Genomic DNA, 17,615 nt, shown 5'->3' with positions numbered 1-17,615 from the left:
TTATGGATTAAAGCGAGGGTTGACCTTGTCTAGTGAGTGCTTTCTGGCTTCTGTTTCACTATTACCAAGCCTGGATCAGGATGGTGTGCTTAGGTCAACCTGGGTAGAATTAATTAATTTTGATAAATGGCTCTTCAAAAGACCAGGAGTTCGATCACAGATTTACTGATGCTGATATCTATATACATGAAGGAAATAATTATTTGATCCCTTGTTGATTTTGTAAGTTTGCCCACTGACAAAGAAATGAACGGTCTATAATTGTAATGGAGGTTTATTTTAACAGAGACAATATATCAAAAAGAAATCCAGAAATTCACATCATATAAAAGTTATAAATTTATTTGCAGTTGATTGTGTGAAATAAGTATTTGATCCCGTAGCAACCAGCAAGAATTCTGGGTCCCAAAGACCGGTTAGATTCGTCGAAAGTACTCCGAATCTCAACTCGTCATCTGTATAAAAGACACCCGTCTCAACTGGTCACCTGTATAAAAGACACCCGTCTCAACTGGTCACCTGTATAAAAGACACCCGTCTCAACTCGTTACCCGCATAAAAGACACCCGTCTCAACTGGTCACCCGTATAAAAGACACCTGTCTCAACTGGTTACCTGTATAAAAGACACCCGTCTCAACTCGTTACCCGTATAAAAGACACCCGTCTCAACTGGTCACCTGTATAAAAGACACCCGTCTCAACTCCTTACCTGTATAAAAGACACCCGTCTCAACTCCTTACCTGTATAAAATACACCTGTCTCAACTCCTCACCTGTATAAAAGACAAACGTCTCAACTCGTTACCCGTATAAAAGACACCCGTCTCAACTGGTCACCTGTATAAAAGACACCTGTCTCAACTCGTTACCTGTATAAAAGACACCCGTCTCAACTCGTTACCCGTATAAAAGACACCCGTCTCAACTCGTCACCCGTATAAAAGACACCCGTCTCAACTCGTCACCCGTATAAAAGACACCCGTCTCAACTCGTCACCCGTATAAAAGACACCCGTCTCAACTCGTCACCTGTATAAAAGACACCCGTCTCAACTGGTTACCCGTATAAAAGACACCCGTCTCAACTCGTTACCCGTATAAAAGACACCCGTCTCAACTGGTTACCCGTATAAAAGACACCCGTCTCAACTCGTTACCCGTATAAAAGACACCCGTCTCAACTCGTCACCTGTATAAAAGACACCTGTCTCAACTCGTCACCCGTATAAAAGACACCCGTCTCAACTGGTCACCTGTATAAAAGACACCCGTCTCAACTCGTTACCCGTATAAAAGACACCCGTCTCAACTCGTCACCTGTATAAAAGACACCCGTCTCAACTCGTCACCCGTATAAAAGACACCCGTCTCAACTGGTCACCTGTATAAAAGACACCCGTCTCAACTGGTCACCTGTATAAAAGACACCCGTCTCAACTCATTACCTGTACAGAAGACGCCCGTCTCAACTCGTCACCTGTATAACAGAAGACGCCCGTCTCAACTCGTCACGTGTATAAAAGACACCCGTCTCAACTCGTCACGTGTATAAAAGACACCCGTCTTAACTCCTTAACTGTATAAAAGACACCTGTACACAGAATCAATCAATCAGATTCCAACCTGTCCACCATGGAGACCAAAGGGCTGTCTCAGGATGTCAGGGACAGATCATAGCCATGCACGAGGTTGGAATGGACTACAAGACCATTGGCCAGCAGCTCAGTGAGAAGGAGACAACTGTTGGTGAGATTATTGGGAAATGGAAAAAACACTAAATGACATGGATCTCCTCGGTCTGGATCTCCTCGGTCTGGACCTCCTCGGTCTGGATTTCCTCGGCCTGGACCTCCTCAGTCTGGACCTCCTCGGTCTGGATCTCCTCGGTCTGGACCTCCTCGGTCTGGACCTCCTCAGTCTGGACCTCCTCGGTCTGGATTTCCTCGGCCTGGATCTCCTCGGTCTGGATCTCCTCGGTCTGGGGCTCCATGGAGATCTGGTCTGGTGGGGTATCGATGATCATGAGGAAGGTGAGGGATCAGCCCAGAACTACACGGAGGAACTTGTTCATGGTCTCCAGACAGCTGGGACCACAGTCACCATGGAAACCATCGGTAACACACGACGCCGTCATGGATTAAAATCCTGCAGCGCTGTGAGGTCCCTCGGCTGAAAAAGACACATGGACAGACCCGTCTGAAGTTTACCAACGAATACCTGAAGGATTCAGAGAAGACTTGGAAGAGGTGACACGGTCAGAGGAGACCAACATCCAGCTCTTTGACATCAACTGGACTCGCCGTGTTTGGAGGAAGAGAAACGCTGACTAGAACCCGAGAACACCGTCCCACCGTCCCCACTGTCCCACCGTCCAACATGGAGATGGATACATTCTGCTTTGGGGGTGTCTCTCTGCTGAGGGGACAGGACGACTTCACCGCATCGAGGGGAGGACGGACGGGGCCGCATACCGGGACATCTTGGGGGACGACCTCCTTCCCTCAGCCGGGACACTGAAGACGGGTCGTGGACCACAATGACCCAAAACATACGGTGAGGCAACAAAGGAGCGGCTCAAGAAGAAGCACATGAAGGTCATGGAGAGGTCGAGCCGGTCTCCGGACCTTCATCCCAGAGAACATCTGAGGAGGGAGCTGAAGCTTCCGGTTGCCGGGCAACAGCCTGGAAACCTTCAGGATTTGGAGGATTTGCAAAGAGGAGTGAACAACATCCCTCCTGAGATGTTCAAACCTGGAGACCAACTACCAGAAACATCTGACCTCCGACCTCTGACCTCGCCAACAACGCTTTCTCCACCAAGTACTGAGTCATGTTCTGCTACAGGATCAAATACTAATTTCACACAATCAAATGCAAATCAATTTATAACTTTTATATGATGTGATTTTCTGGAGGTTTTTTTGATATTCTGTCTCTGTTAAAATAAACCTCCACTACAATTATAGACCGTTCATTTCTTTGTCAGTGGGCAAACTTACAAAATCGGCAAGAGATCAAATCATTATTTCCTTCATTGTATTTGTAAATATATAGATATATAAATAATGCTGGAGAGCAAAATGTCCAAGTTCCATTAGACCATTGTATAACTGTAAGAAATTGATTCGTGATCAGAGTGACTGCTGAGGGAGTTTTTCTTCCCTCTGTTGGAGGTTTTTCTCCCTTAAAGAGGAGTTTTTCCCTCCTAGTTTATGTGGGAATTGTTGAATTTTTGAATTGTAGAATTGTTGGTTTCTCTGTATAACATTGTAAAGTCTTGCTGTAAGGACTTTAATGTGTTAAGTGCCATGAAATAACCTGTGTTGTGATTTGGCGCTTTATAAATAAAGTTAAATTGAATTGAATTGACTGAAAGGCACCATGATTAATACAGCCTGGTTGTTAGCCTGGTCTGGAGTAGGGTAGCTGCACAGAATACATGTCTGTAGTAACTTATGTGACCCTTCATTAAGCCAAGTCAAGGCTAAATTAAACCAGGATAGCTTAATCCTGTATGTAGGTTTTGTCAAACAGCCCTCAGGTTACTTATTATTCTAACTAAAGCATCCACAGTTTTCGCACCAGAGAGCAAAGAGCCAAATAATTGGATTTAACTGAATTGTTAGCAGCCAAAAGGTTCTGTGATAATTATTGTTTTTATAAGATGGCAAATTTCCAAAAATGTACAGACAAATTTTGCATTACACAGAAGGACCAGGGGAGGTGCACTCCAAATCCAATGTGAGTGTCCAACACACCACTACAATGTCACCTAATATGATTCTCCGTGAATATTTAGCTTCCTTCGAGGAACAAAGGTCACCTTTAAAAATACGTTTGACAGTGAGAGGCCTGTCTCCGAGGCTGGAGGACTTCCCCCCCTCCAGACTGAAGCCCAAGCCAGCAGAAGTCTTGTGAAGCTCCACGTATAAAGCACCATCTGGACCTACATCCACCAATGAAAAACATTCAGCACCCACAATTACAGAGGTTACAAATGAACAAAGGACACTGATGAGAACTATGGGAGCCAAGTTAACTTCCTGCCAGCTGATGACAGCTAACACTGCAACACCAAGAGCTGCTCATGAGGTTAATGCTTGTGTTAGAAACAGTGAAATGGTCGAGAGGAGCCCGACCAGTGGGCTGACATAACAAGTAGATTTTGAAATTGGCTTCATAATGAACAATAACATGGGCACATGAGAGGAGGCGCTGTTGCATTAAGATTTATCTCGGCTTTGTCTTTCCTGTGTTGAGATGGAAGCATCGGCCTTACCTGCTCCAGGTTCCAAACACTTTCTCCTGGCAGAGCACATACTCTTTGGCAGGAGAGCGGAGTCTTGTCTGTCAGAGATACTTAGTTCACCGTCCTTGTGTCTCCCAATGACCACTAAGGCTTGATTGGACAGCCGGGCTTGATGAAGGCAGGACACAGCCTCCCCGTGGGTTCTACCCTCCAGACTTGTGCCATTTATAGATAAAATAGGGTCACCTTTCTGGATTGTACCTTCAAGACTCGCTGCACCTTTGGTGAAGACCCGATGAACCTGAACACAAAGGGACATTTTGCAGTATTTCCACCTACTGTAATGCAAGAACTGTTAAAACCTGGCCAGCCTCGTCTGTACTTTTTTCTCTCACTTTAACATCTATATTACAATTCAGTCATTTATTATTTATATTTCATTCTGCATGATAACTTCCCTCTCCTACAAACATGTATCACATCTGTGTGGGTATCTTGTCCCACCTCATGACATCAGTTTCATAAATTCATCCCCTCGTATGCACAAAATTGGAAAGTCAGTGAAATAGGCTGTTTTAAGTTGTTGAGGATATCGATCTTGAGATCAGTCTATAAAAAGTATTTCCAACCTTAACTTACTGTCACAATATGTTTAACTCATTCACACTCTCTCACTTTCTCATTCCCACAATTTCACATTCGTATTAATTCATTAAAATGGACGGTTTGGATGGTTGTTTCATGAAGTCTTTCAGTCAGTTGATGATAGGGGATGCTTTGGTGTTATATTGTTAGTTAGGCATTGACAATTTTGTAACAGGACTGTAAGCTGGATTGTAAGCAGCCAACAATGGGCTTTGAGGTGGTTGAGTCCACTGATTTCTTTCTGTTCCAGGTTGTTGATGTGTTTTGTCCATGTCTTGTTGCTTTGGAAAGTGATTCAGAGGAATGTTGCTGCTTTGCTGCTCTTGTCCCTTTGGTTGTACAGTGTAACATTGATGTTGTGGAGCTGTAGGGGTAGCTTCTTGATGAAGGGGATGCATTGTGTCTTGAGAGGGTTGAGTTTGATTCTCCACCTTTGACCAGTTTTGTATTTTTGTGATGCATGCGTGTAGTTTCTTGGCTGCTAGTGTTTGGTATTTGGAGCTGGACCAATAGAAGAGGTCATCTGTGAAGACGTCGACATTTACTGCCCCTCAGCCACCATAGCCAGAGATGAACAGAAACAACAGAGGAGGACTCAGAAGTGTGGCCTGGGAGACTCTTGTCGGGGACTGAAAGGTGTTGAGATGGCACAAGCAACTTTGATTTTGAGTCGGTGGTTATCAAAGAAGCTGGCGACAATAAATTGGGATGGTTTTAGGAGTTTGATACTTGTGTCCTGTCATCTGCCTTTTAGTTCGTAGTGCCATACCTTATCAAAAGCTTTTTCAATGTTGAAGAATATTGACAGAGTTATGTCTTTTTTGTTAAGTTTCTGTGGATGTGTTCTGATAAGTAGAGGATGTTGTCTTCCTTTTCTGAAACCGTCTTGGTGATTTCCGAGGAGGCCCATTGTTTCTATGAGATGCAGTGTGTATTCTGACAAACAGTTTACCAATGTGGCTAAAGGAGCTTTATGGGGCGATAGCTTGTGGCTTTGCGTGAGTCTTTTCCTGGTCTGCTGATCATGGTGATGACTGCAGTTTTCCAACATGAGAGGAAGTGGCCAGTTGTGAAGCAGGTGGAGAGTATAATGTCCATCTAAGTGTCCAAGGTGCTGAAGGTAGGTGACAAGGTGCTGAAGGTAGGTGACAGGTGCTTGCTATATAAGTATGATGTCCACGTTGTCTCTCATGGTGCTTTGTTTTAATTTTCTCGGGGTGCTTTGTTTTTAATTTTTTTTCAGGTGCAGTTGTATTTCGTGGGTGGTGACTGTTTTTTTGAGCGAATGGTTTTGGGATTGGCTGAGTTTGTCTCTGTTGGTTCATGTTTTGCTTTTTCTTTATCGACCAGGTCTTCCTGTGTGCCGTCAAACTGTGGATCATTTGTGAATGAGTGGACATTTTCAAAGTAGTTATGGAAATGTGTGGCTTTTTATTTATTGTCATCGATGACTGCGCCACAGGATTTGAGTGGTGGTGTGTTACTGCTTTATGGGTCTCCATCCTATTTCATTTTTGTCATGGTTGAGTTGTCTGTTAAAAGAGTTCCAGGTTTTCTGTTTGTGTTTTAATAGTGCCTTGGAGTCTATATATTTCTGTTTGATGTGGGGTGCTCTGAACCTAATGAATTCTCTTCGCAGCTTCCTTTTGTGTTTTATGAGTTTGAGGAGATGGAGGAGTGTGTGGGGGGGAATTGTGTCTGGGTTGGTGATTTAACAGAGGTTAGGGGGATTGTTTCCTCTCTGTCTTGGGTGAGATGCAGCAGTCATGTGATGCAGCTCCATCACTCTGCTTCTTTCTTAAATAGTCATTGTCCTCAGTCATGGTTTCTTTGTAGCACTTCCACCATGAAGGTCTGATTGATGCTGTCTTACAAAGGCTGTTGCCTCATCATCAGTTCCTGAGTTACACACATTTTTTGAGCAGTGGTCCAGGTGCATCTATGATGTTTTATACAACTGAAACTTAAGCAGAGGTCGCACATCAAAGTTTGGAACAGCAGCAGTCTCAGAACCTTTTGATCCACCTTCATACAGTTTAAATCAGCTGTGAACAGCACAAGGATCATTCATATTGATCTATAGATGCTGACTGATGTTCTGATATTCCTGCTTTATTCACATTATACATTACTTTCTTTAAACACATCTTCTGCCTGGAGAGTTAATCCTGGGAAGTCAACAGGAACGCTGCAGTATTTTAGCTCAGTAACCGTTCAGGATTGAAATACTGGAACAATTATATAGAACACATATGTTAAGACTTAAAGCCCCAACAGCATATTCTTCCCCCTGTGCTTGTATCAAGACATAGACCATCCCATTATCGCTGAGCTGTGATGATATCCAGCACTCCATTTACATTAGACTTGTACTCACAGTTATTTCTTTCTGCTCAAGGTCGACTCCTCCAGCAACACTGAAACCAAGGCCTGTCCCGTCTTCTTTACTCAGGACAACAAGCTGAGTGGAACTGTTAACCTGCAGAGTTAAAGTGACAAACCATTCAGAAAGAGTGAAAATAGGACTGAAACTGGAGTGTGTGTTGTAAATATACTGTATGTATGAGCGGGATGGTGATACCTCTAAGGGGGCCTTGGTCTCCTGAAGCAGGGCTGACACGTATGCTTTAGCTGTCGGGGAGGACAGCAGCGTTTGTAGCTTACACTGATTCCCAGATGAAGCAAACAGCTCCTTTAAACTGCACACAAAAGGAGGGAAAGTGAACACACTGACTGTCATTTCAAACAAGACTAACCTTTTAAATAAAAATGTTCAGAAGAGAAAACAATCAAACTGAAATGTGCACTTATGCTACTGGTTGTTATGTCCATATGACCCAAGAAAAGTAACTATCTGTTCCTCAGACAAAAAGTCAGCTGGTATTGGCCAAGAAAACATTTTTCCCTTCATAATTCTTTATTACAATCTAGTTGAGATCTTTAAAATATTTGTACATTAATATATTCCTTTTTGCTGCATTATGAGATCCATGTTCAGTCCTCATCAGGAAAATACAGCCAAAGAATGAATGCATGAACGCCTGCTTATTACCCCGCCTGTATCGAAGCAAGGTGAGCAATATAAAGAAGTCGGTTCCAGATCACATTCAGGTATTTAGGTCCAAAGCAGCAGCCGGTACGACAAAGCTGGTTCAACATACCGACACATCTTTACGTTATCTGGCTTCACAAAAACCAACAAACTTCATCACAAGAAGGTGGTTATCAACTCGATATATATACTCAGAGTTTCTCAATCCGGCGAAGAGCACGTTCACATAAAGGGGCGGGGTTAGCAGCATTTGATTAATCTCATGGACAGGTGGACTGGCAGCAGAGTGACATATTTTACAAACAAGGAAAAATCTATAATATCGGAAATGTTTGAAGTTAAAGACATAATCCAAAACACAGATGCAAAAATGGAGGAAGAAAATCATGTGAATGTGTCAGTTAAAAGGCTTCAATATCACTGCCCATCATTAGAGTAGGAGCACTTCTGGCTTTAAGATATGAATTTATGGAATACACTTCATCGAAATCAGATTTCTAGCCAAATCCGTTTTGATGAGGTCATACTTGTGCAAATTGAGATTAGATTTTAATGGGATGTTATTGTAACGACGTGTATTCACGACGTGGTTCAGTTTGAGCCTCTTTGTTTCAGCTGCTTTGACAAACGGACTGAAGAGCAAAGAAGAAATAAAACCAGCATTCAAAACAGGAGCCTATCCCAGCTCACATTGGGTGAAGGCGGGGTTCACCTGGACAGGTCACCAGTCCATCACAGGACAGAGAGACAGACGGAAACAAAGACCGTTCACACCTCAGGAACATTTGTAGAACCACCAGTTAACCTGAGGTTCATGTTTCTGGATGGTGGGAGGAAGCCGGAGAACCGAGAGAACCCACGCAGGCACGGAGAACCTGCAGACTCACACAGGAAGGCCGGGATTCAAACCCAGAACCTTTTTGCTGTGAGGCGACAATGATAACCGCTGCACCGCTGTGCCGCCCGGTGATGTCATTTTTACAAGAAAATTGATTGGTCAGTAGGCGGAGCTTTAATATGTTTCGCTCTGTTATCTTGAATTTAACCTGCTCCTGAAAACCCAGAAGTTAATCTGAGTTACCACGGTAACCACAGATCCTGCTTGATAGTAAAGACCTCAGGTGTTTCAGGTAAGGTTGATGTAATCTGGGTATTAAGCAGATAGAACCTACTCTCACATGACTGTATGTTCATTATTAGTTCTTATAGAAATGAGTGATTTTAACATTTGGATGGAAACGAAATGTTTGGTTTATAAGCAAAGAGTGAATGAACTGCAGGTCAAACATTTTCAAATTTCTATATATAAAATAAGTAATATATAAATTAATATAAAGGATATAAAACTGCCCACCTGATGGACCAACCGAGCTGTCGTCCGCCGGTCTCTGGGGTTTCCAGGCGAGTCTCAGCAGCGCCACCTTGGCTCACCTCGGTCACAGCCACTGTTGTCGGGGGAGCAGAGGGTGGGGAGCTCTCAGCTGCTGTGGGGTGGAGGTCAGACTCTGATTCATCTCCAGCTGGACCATGTCCTCTGGTGAAGTCCTCAGTGCATAGCTTTTGTAACTCAGGCATGCTAAGAGCCCTGAACTGCCGCAGCCTGCAGTGGGGAAGTCTGCCGTGTTTCCTCCGCAGCACCGGAGGCGTCTGTGCTGCCATCCCATCCACAGCTTTGTGAACTTCAGCCTCAGGAGATTTATTAAGAAACAGTGAGCAGGGTGGGACAGCACCTGAAGTCTCAACACAAGAGCTGAAACTCCTTTGTCCAGCCCGGCAGTCCACAGTATTAACTGAGCCCATATAACCTGCAATCCTTTGGTTCAGTGAGGCTCGATACGCCAGAGCATAAGACTGGTTTTCACTGCTTTTAGCCACAGGTTTGTCAAAGTTAGCAAGGTTTTCAAAGGACTTTATTTTATGTCGGACAGAGAAGGGATTGTATTCCGCAGACAAGGCCGTTTCTGCAGAGACGCTGCGTTTGTCCATTGTCTTTATGTACAGTCTGGATGTGCTGGACTTCAGGCTCTCCGTCTCCACAGTCAGACTCGGTTTTGAGACATTACCTGTGTTTGTATGAGCTGCTGGAGAATAACACAGTGAATTAAATACAGTGTCACTGAGAGGGCCGTTCGTTTTTTCTCCTGTGATAAAGGTGGGAGACAGCAGAGATGCTAATCTATCCTCTGCATTGTTTTTAGGGTGTTCAGAGTCTCTTGAATTCACTGTTTCATTGTGTGACATAGCTGGTGATGATGATCCAGGTAAGGAGGACAGCTGAACTTCTATAAATGTTCTCTGAGTGACAGATGGGGCGGATCGGCCCCCTGATGTGGATGTTGCTCTGGAACCTAAATGGACGTCCTTCCCTTTGGCCACTTGTACAGTTTGTAAAATGCCACCTGAATGTCCATCATCAGCTGTGATTTGGATTCTGTCACTCACTCTAGGCAAAGAAAGGCAGCATATCAGGTCAGACTGGTTACTGGCCTTCGAGAAGCTGGACATGGTGGCAGCTGGTGGTGATTTTAGAGACGTTTTCAAGGAAGCTTCTGTGTCTGAAGGAGCTGGACTTTGAGTCCTAGAAGGTTTTTGGAGAGGCTCCTCCAGTGGTTTGCTCTTACTCTTAATACTTAGACCCCTCAGTTTGGGAGGACCACTTTCAACCTGAACTTTAAAGTTGCTGCACTTCACAGAACTGTCTGAAGTATTAAGCAGTTTTAGGCCAGACGTCTTCTTCAGTAAGGAGCTGGCTTTAGGGTATAAACTAGTTCTACTTTCCACAACTTTTTGTCTGTTTATCAGTGAGGGTGGCGGTCTGGAATCAGACCTGCTCCTGGAACCTGCCGTCTCTGACTCCCTTGAGGGTGTTAGTGTGTTCAGATGATTGAATAAATCGGAGGTCAGAGAGGCATCGCTCTGAACATGAACAGGAGCCCCTTGGGTGACATGGTTGGTGTCTGGTGGCGAGGGCTTCCTGTAAATGCTGAGGCTTCTGGGGCTGGATGCTACATACGGTTTCATTGATCCACTGTTAATGGGGCCCTCTATAGCTGACACTGGTGCTGTGCTGTTGGACGGCTGGCATGGTGGCTGGTTATAGGAGCCCTCTGAGCACTCGATGGTTCTAACAGAGTTTTCTTTCTTCATCAGTGAGACCTCGGAGGAGATCTGTAGCACATCAGAGGTCCGAGTCCGCTGTTCATTTGGATTGCTTACATGCTGAAGAGGAGTGGATCCATTTGGTGACGGGTTTAAAGTAGAGGGTCCCCTAGCAGCAGGTTTCTGGGTATCACAGGAACAAAACTCCACTTGTTCCTCATCTGAAGAGGAATCCTGGAGACTATCGTCCGTCTTATTGACCGTCAGACTGTCAGTGGTGGAGTCACTGTCTGAATCACTGTCATCTCTTGGGGGGTACATATGTTCAGAACCAGCATCGGGCCATTTAGGATCTGAGCCACTGTTTTCTTTTTGTCTGCTCATACGTGTCTCCTCATTTAGGATGGCAGCCTTTTCATTTTCTACATCGAAGTTTTCCAGCAGACTGGACTGTGTGGGAACATGATCACCGGCCTCCTCAGACAGAGCTGCAGCATTTTGTCTTAAACAGCAGGATTCATTAGGGAGTGCTTTGAGAGAGGATTCAATGTGTGTATCTGCATCACATGTCACTTCTGATAAAATGTCATCGATGTTAGTAATGGGTATTTCTAAGTCGTAGTCTGTTATTACTGGTCCTTCTTCAGACGTTCTCTGAACAGATTTAAGTCTGGTGGCTCCATCACTGCTCCCTGATGACATCATCAGACTGGACAGTCCATCTACAGCTGGGACAACAAATGAAAAGTAAACAGTTGAGTTTGGACTGACGGAGAAGCGGACGACAAGAGTTCACCATTTCATTTACATGCTTTTCTTCTATGCCATAGACTGATCTGGTCAGATAACGTCCATCTAGAAGGTCTTAGAGACGACACAACACTGAATAATGTCACCACCAAAATATTCTACAGACTGAAATATTCAGAGCATCCCCAAATCTGTTCGTTACATACTGAACTGTGGTCACCTGCAGGTCAGTTACAACTGGAATCTAGATGAAAATCTACCTAATGTTTCTGTTCACCAAAGTCCATGAAAAGGTCACGAGGTCTGTGAGATATATTCATAATAATTAAACAATTGCACAAACTCGAAACCCCCTCATGAGAGGGATGATTGATCATTTCTATTTCCAAATAAAAGGAAAATACTCGATCAGATCAAAGACAAACGGCAAAATTCAAACCGCAAGTTGAAATAAGGATGTCTTTTCCTTGCAAAGTAACAGTTTAACTAGAGCTGAGGCCAAAAGAAAAGTTATGAAAGAGATAAAATTATAAAGGTAGATCAAATTAATACCATAGGGCCTCATTCACCGACTGTTCTCAGGAGGAAATGTATTCTTAAACTCACTAATGCAATTTTCACAAAGATTCTTGTTTTCTTTTCTTATTTAGGATTTGTTTTTAATTAACAACAGTCAACCATCAGTCAGACCACTGACACACATCTGAGTCCATGTTTGTGCAGAAGAATTGCTTATTGCTTTTTCTTCAATTCTACAGTTGAATAATATTTTAGAATTCAAATTGGATTGAAATGAGATTTTTTACAAAAAAAATTACATGATCTTGATATAATTGTTTTTAGCATTAAAGTCTCTCCACTAACACGCTGAGGACAACAGACCGGATGTCCAGGTTTGACTGTAGTTATCTGTTTGTTCGTAAATAAAATGCTTTAAAGTTATTTTGACTTTTAGTAATAATTTACAATTAATCTCCGGAAGGAAACACCACTGAATAGAACAATAAAGCTTTGTCTTTATTTTCTCTCCAGGATGTCCAGGACCATCAGTGTTCGGGTCGTTCTCTCCGGGATGTCCAGGACCATCAGTGTTCGGGTCGTTCTCTCTGGGATGTCCAGGACCATCAGTGTTCGGGTCGTTCTCTCCAGGATGTCCAGGACCATCTTAGGTCAGATGAGGCGATGCTGAACAGGATCTGGGTGGAGGTCTGAAGGTCCTGCTGCAGGAGCATCTGGGCTGCGAGCTGCCGGTTCTGCTCTTTCCTTCATCTCCTGATCCAGTGTTGTACATGTATATTATGATTAATTGCGTCTAATGTAATTTCTTTCTTGATTTTTCCTCGATTAAAGGTGCTACTAAACATGGCAGCTCTGTAGCTGCTCACTTCCTGCAAAATACCTCCAGAACTATTGAAGTTCAGTGCTCCGCCGTCTTTCAGCATTACGTTTCTCTCATCTTCTTTTTTCTCCATCACTTTCTGGGACTCCCTGCAGTCTCATGCTCTTTAATGGACATTGGCAGGGTTTTACTTATGCTAATGAGGAACAACTGAAACACGCTTTGAACTTAGGGGGACACTGCATTGATCATTATAGGAACACAGGTGCTAAAAAAAAATCAGCATTTTAAGAACGCGTCGTCATGAATCTGACAGAGACCTTTTTTTTAGGACTTCTGGAGAAAGAAAATTACAAAACACTTAAGATATTGGTGAATGAGGCCCGATGTTATTATAAACAATAAATATCATCGTATTAATGGAATGTAATGGACCCTCATGAACATCTTGCAATCCGTCTAACAAAAATAAGGAGACCGTGCATGCACTGCAAAACACAACAACTACACAATACAGATGAAGTTATGTTAGATAATGTATAGTTCTGTAAGCAGAGACTACGAGTTAGCATGTACACACCTGCGGTCGGGAAGAAGGAAGAGAACTAATTGATTAGTTCAGAAAATGTTGGTACATTTTCAAGTTTCTACAGCTGCTAAATTACAAAACTTAATTATGGACACTGCTGTGGTGCTGCAGGACGTCACATGACTAGTTATTCTAATGCTGTCTGTTATATCACAGACTCAGCTGGAGAAGACATAAAGAAGACTAAAACGCTCAAATTTAAAAGATAAGATTAAGTTCCCAAAATATGAAGTTCAGAGTTGGAGGATGTGACTTTCTGGAATTGAACAATTGTAATTGTTCAATCAAATATATTTTATAACTGAGTAGATGATGACATTTTTATGTAATCTTATGAAGATGAGCCCAACTTTCTTTAGATTACTGACATGAGAACAAAACTGTTTTAGTGACCAAGAACCAGCGATCCACAGCAACATCCATGCAGCTAAATTCAGATTTACACTTCATTACTACTACAAAGTGATCAGTTACCAAACTGAGACATGGAGAGCATACAGGGAGTAAAGCTACATCTATCACCTGTAACTACAGCTAGAAGATACTGTATGAGATAGTCACCATGGATAGAAAGCCAGATGCTTGCAGGTTGCTGTGGGGGAGTGAGTGAGGGAGGGTTGATCCTACGTCTTAGGTCGGCAGAAAAGGGAAACACATGGTGGTCTATTTAAAGGCATACACAGCAGCAAGCTAACACCGAGTGCTCGTAAACACAAGTTTGAAGGAGCTTTCTGATGCACAACAACATCACATGTAGGTGACAAAAATTATGACATCAGACCACATATCCAAAGTCCAGCTGATGATCCAGCTGATTCAACACTCTGCAGTCAGACTGTAACTCTGAAGTCAGACTGTAACTCTGAAGTCAGACTGGAACTCTGAAGTCAAACTGGAACTCTGAAGTCAGACTGGAACTCTGAAGTCAAACTGGAACTCTGAAGTCAGACTGGAACTCTGAAGTCAAACTGGAACTCTGAAGTCAAACTGGAACTCTGAAGTCAAACTGGAACTCTGCAGGGGCTCATTGTAATGATTGAAGTGTTTCAGTGATCAGTCCTTCTGTCAATGTTCAGGTCTGTGAGCTTCAGTTGGTTTGTTTGTTCCTCATGTCACTGTGTCTCTCTACCCACTAAAGGTCCCTGTCTGTCTCTGTCCCCTTATCTGGAGCCTCATTATAAAACATTAAACAGGATTAACACTAAAAGTGTACACAATGTCCAAAAATGTAAAAAAAAAATTAAAAAAAAAAATAAAAAAAAAAAATTGCAGATTTATAAAGCTATGTGAACATACACCTGCACACAATGTCCTCTTTGTAAATCACAATCCATGTGGAAATGTGCGTAACACAGGTCAGCCTCATGTCCCACCTCCGACACGCCCACATTTAACAGATATGGTCAATGCACCTTATGGATGCTGATCAATATAAAATTAAACCTGCAGCTCACGAGTTTCTTGGTGAATTGAGGCAACAACGGAGAGGAAAACCTGGTGAAATTTTTCTGACAGAAATGGAGGAGCTTGTAGATGAGGTGGAGGATATAAAGAACGTGTTGTTTGGTGGTCAAAGCTGTGGGGTCACCAGCACAACAAAGGTCTTTGTCAATTCAGGCTTGAAATCAGGAAAAGGCAGAAAGAATCTCCTGAATCTGCCACATCCTGACATCATCATGATTTTAAGCAGTTGCAGAGCTCCACTACTGATCAGAGTCGATTCAACCAACACCGAGTTCAACCAACACTGACTTCAACCAACACCGAGTTCAACCAACACTGAGTTCAACCAACACGAAGTTCAACCAAAAGAGTTCAACCAACACTGAGTTCAACCAACACTGAGTTCGACCAACACTGAGTTTGACCAACAGAGTTCAAACAACACTGAGTTCAACCAACACTGAGTTCAAACAACACTGAGTTCAACCAAAAGAGTTCAACCAAAAGAGTTCAAACAACACTGAGTTCAACCAAGACTGAGTTCAACCAACACTGAGTTCAAACAACACTGAGTTCAACCAACACTGAGTTTGACCAACAGAGTTCAAACAACACTGAGTTCAACCAACACTGAGTTCAAACAACACTGAGTTCAACCAAAAGAGTTCAACCAAAAGAGTTCAAACAACACTGAGTTCAACCAACACTGAGTTCAACAACACTGAGTTCAAACAACACTGAGTTCAACCAAAAGAGTTCAACCAAAAGAGTTCAAACAACACTGAGTTCAACAACACTGAGTTCAAACAACAGAGTTCAACCAACACTGAGTTCAAACAACACTGAGTTCAACCAACACTGAGTTCAACCAACAGAGTTCAACAACACTGAGTTCAACCAACACTGAGTTCAACCAACACTGAGTTCAACCAACATTTAGTTTCTACAATGTGTCTCCAGATCGAGTTTGATCACGAGTCCAGTTTGTTTTAATAAATTGTGGATATTATGAGACCAAAGTAAGGTGCATGGTTAAAAGGTTGTACTTAGGCTCTTAAATAATCCATGTGGGTTTTGGGTTTAGCATTAAATAAACCAATCAGTGTTGTCTCCCTTTCTATCTTTCTATCTCCAAACTGTCTGTGACTGCTGCCTGCCTGTTGGTCCCTCACACATCAGTGGATTAAAGAAATGTACCGAGGATGGTCTCCACGTCTGAGTTTCGTTTCACTCTTTTTAGGACTTGTCTGACACGAGCCAATCAGCTTGGCAGGCCACCTGGAAATATTTATGGGTCGTGGTAGTGTTGAACACTTATCAGTATCAATGGAAATTACTGTTTTAAACACACATGTGGGGAAACTTTCCTACTTATGCATGCTGGTTTGTTTCCAGTGAGGCTGATTTTTGTTACTGTCCTCTAAAGAAAGCATAAAAAACTCACTTTACACTTTATCACTTTACTTTGATGGCCGACAGTATTTATTTGAATGGAGGTGAATAGAAAACTACTTAAATGAAATTAAACAGAAGAGACAAAGAAGGAGGCGAAGGCAACAGGACAGTCCTGAACGATAATAAAACTCAACTGAACTCCGCACAAACAACTTCATTTTTCTTGACCCACAATCAAAAGCTGGATGGGACCAATAGTTGATCAACATATTATTCTCCTACTTTTTGTGTTTACTTTAGCTAGTGAGAGATAAAGCGTTTACATGTTTGAGTTTTGATTAGGCAGAAGAACATTGTTTTTTTCTAATTTCCCTCCGGCCTGTTGGTGAATATAGGGAGACTCATCGTATTGAAAAAGTGTCTTTTACCAATAAAACCCAGGTTGTTGATTTTGGCCTCAGTTTTGCAGCTGTTACTGATTCCATTTTGATAGAAGTTGAAAAAATATCCTCAAGCTTGATAGGTTAATTATTTACTTTTATGTTTGAAATGTGATGATTGGTCAACAAAATTAATCGGCTGAGGATGTCCGATGGCACGAAGACAAAACTTCCATGCCAGATCTCCTCATGTTTATGCCTCTGCACCAGTGACACCAAAGGTGAAGGAATCTTCCTGGACTCCACAGTCACCAAACTAACCTCAGGAAAGGACCACATCTCAGTTATAATACTTAAGACGCTCCAGTGTGAAGCAGTAAATTAAATACACAACAGCAGTATCCACTCTGGCGCTGGATGAAAGTGACTCTAAATCAAGGTCTTACCTGAAACTGATCTCTTGACTTCCAAGGACAGTGTCACAGGGAGGTTGTGCATGAGCTTACAGATTTCCTGGTAGCTCACAGAGCACACTAGTTTATGTCCTATTTTGACAATCTCATCTCCAGGACACAGCTTGCCTGTAGATTCCTGGAAGTAAAGTTGAACAAGGACACCAAATTTAGCTTTTCACTCAGTAACAGACTGACTAGTGGACAAGTCTTTAATATC

General features: G+C 42.8%; 1 protein-coding gene across 1 annotated transcript in view; it reads right to left on the bottom strand.

The window, feature by feature from the left end:
- Window positions 1-17,615, bottom strand: part of pdzd2 (PDZ domain containing 2) — a 66,647-nt gene that overhangs the window by 598 nt on the left and 48,434 nt on the right. Inside the window, exons 20-25 of the mRNA XM_069139351.1 lie at window positions 17,390-17,534; window positions 9,303-11,775; window positions 7,478-7,595; window positions 7,274-7,375; window positions 4,282-4,552; window positions 3,826-3,948 (exon numbers count right to left, since the gene is read on the bottom strand). Coding sequence (XP_068995452.1) covers window positions 3,826-3,948; window positions 4,282-4,552; window positions 7,274-7,375; window positions 7,478-7,595; window positions 9,303-11,775; window positions 17,390-17,534 — 3,232 coding nt within the window. The remainder of the gene's footprint in view (window positions 1-3,825; window positions 3,949-4,281; window positions 4,553-7,273; window positions 7,376-7,477; window positions 7,596-9,302; window positions 11,776-17,389; window positions 17,535-17,615) is intronic.

This window comes from Embiotoca jacksoni, unplaced genomic scaffold, assembly GCF_022577435.1.
Source record: "Embiotoca jacksoni isolate LCO1_2020_lvr unplaced genomic scaffold, fEmbJac1.0.p SCAF_81, whole genome shotgun sequence".
Taxonomy (NCBI): domain Eukaryota; kingdom Metazoa; phylum Chordata; class Actinopteri; family Embiotocidae; genus Embiotoca; species Embiotoca jacksoni.
The sequence above is the reverse complement of the archived record's forward strand: the minus strand, read 5'-3'. Positions and strand labels throughout refer to the sequence as shown.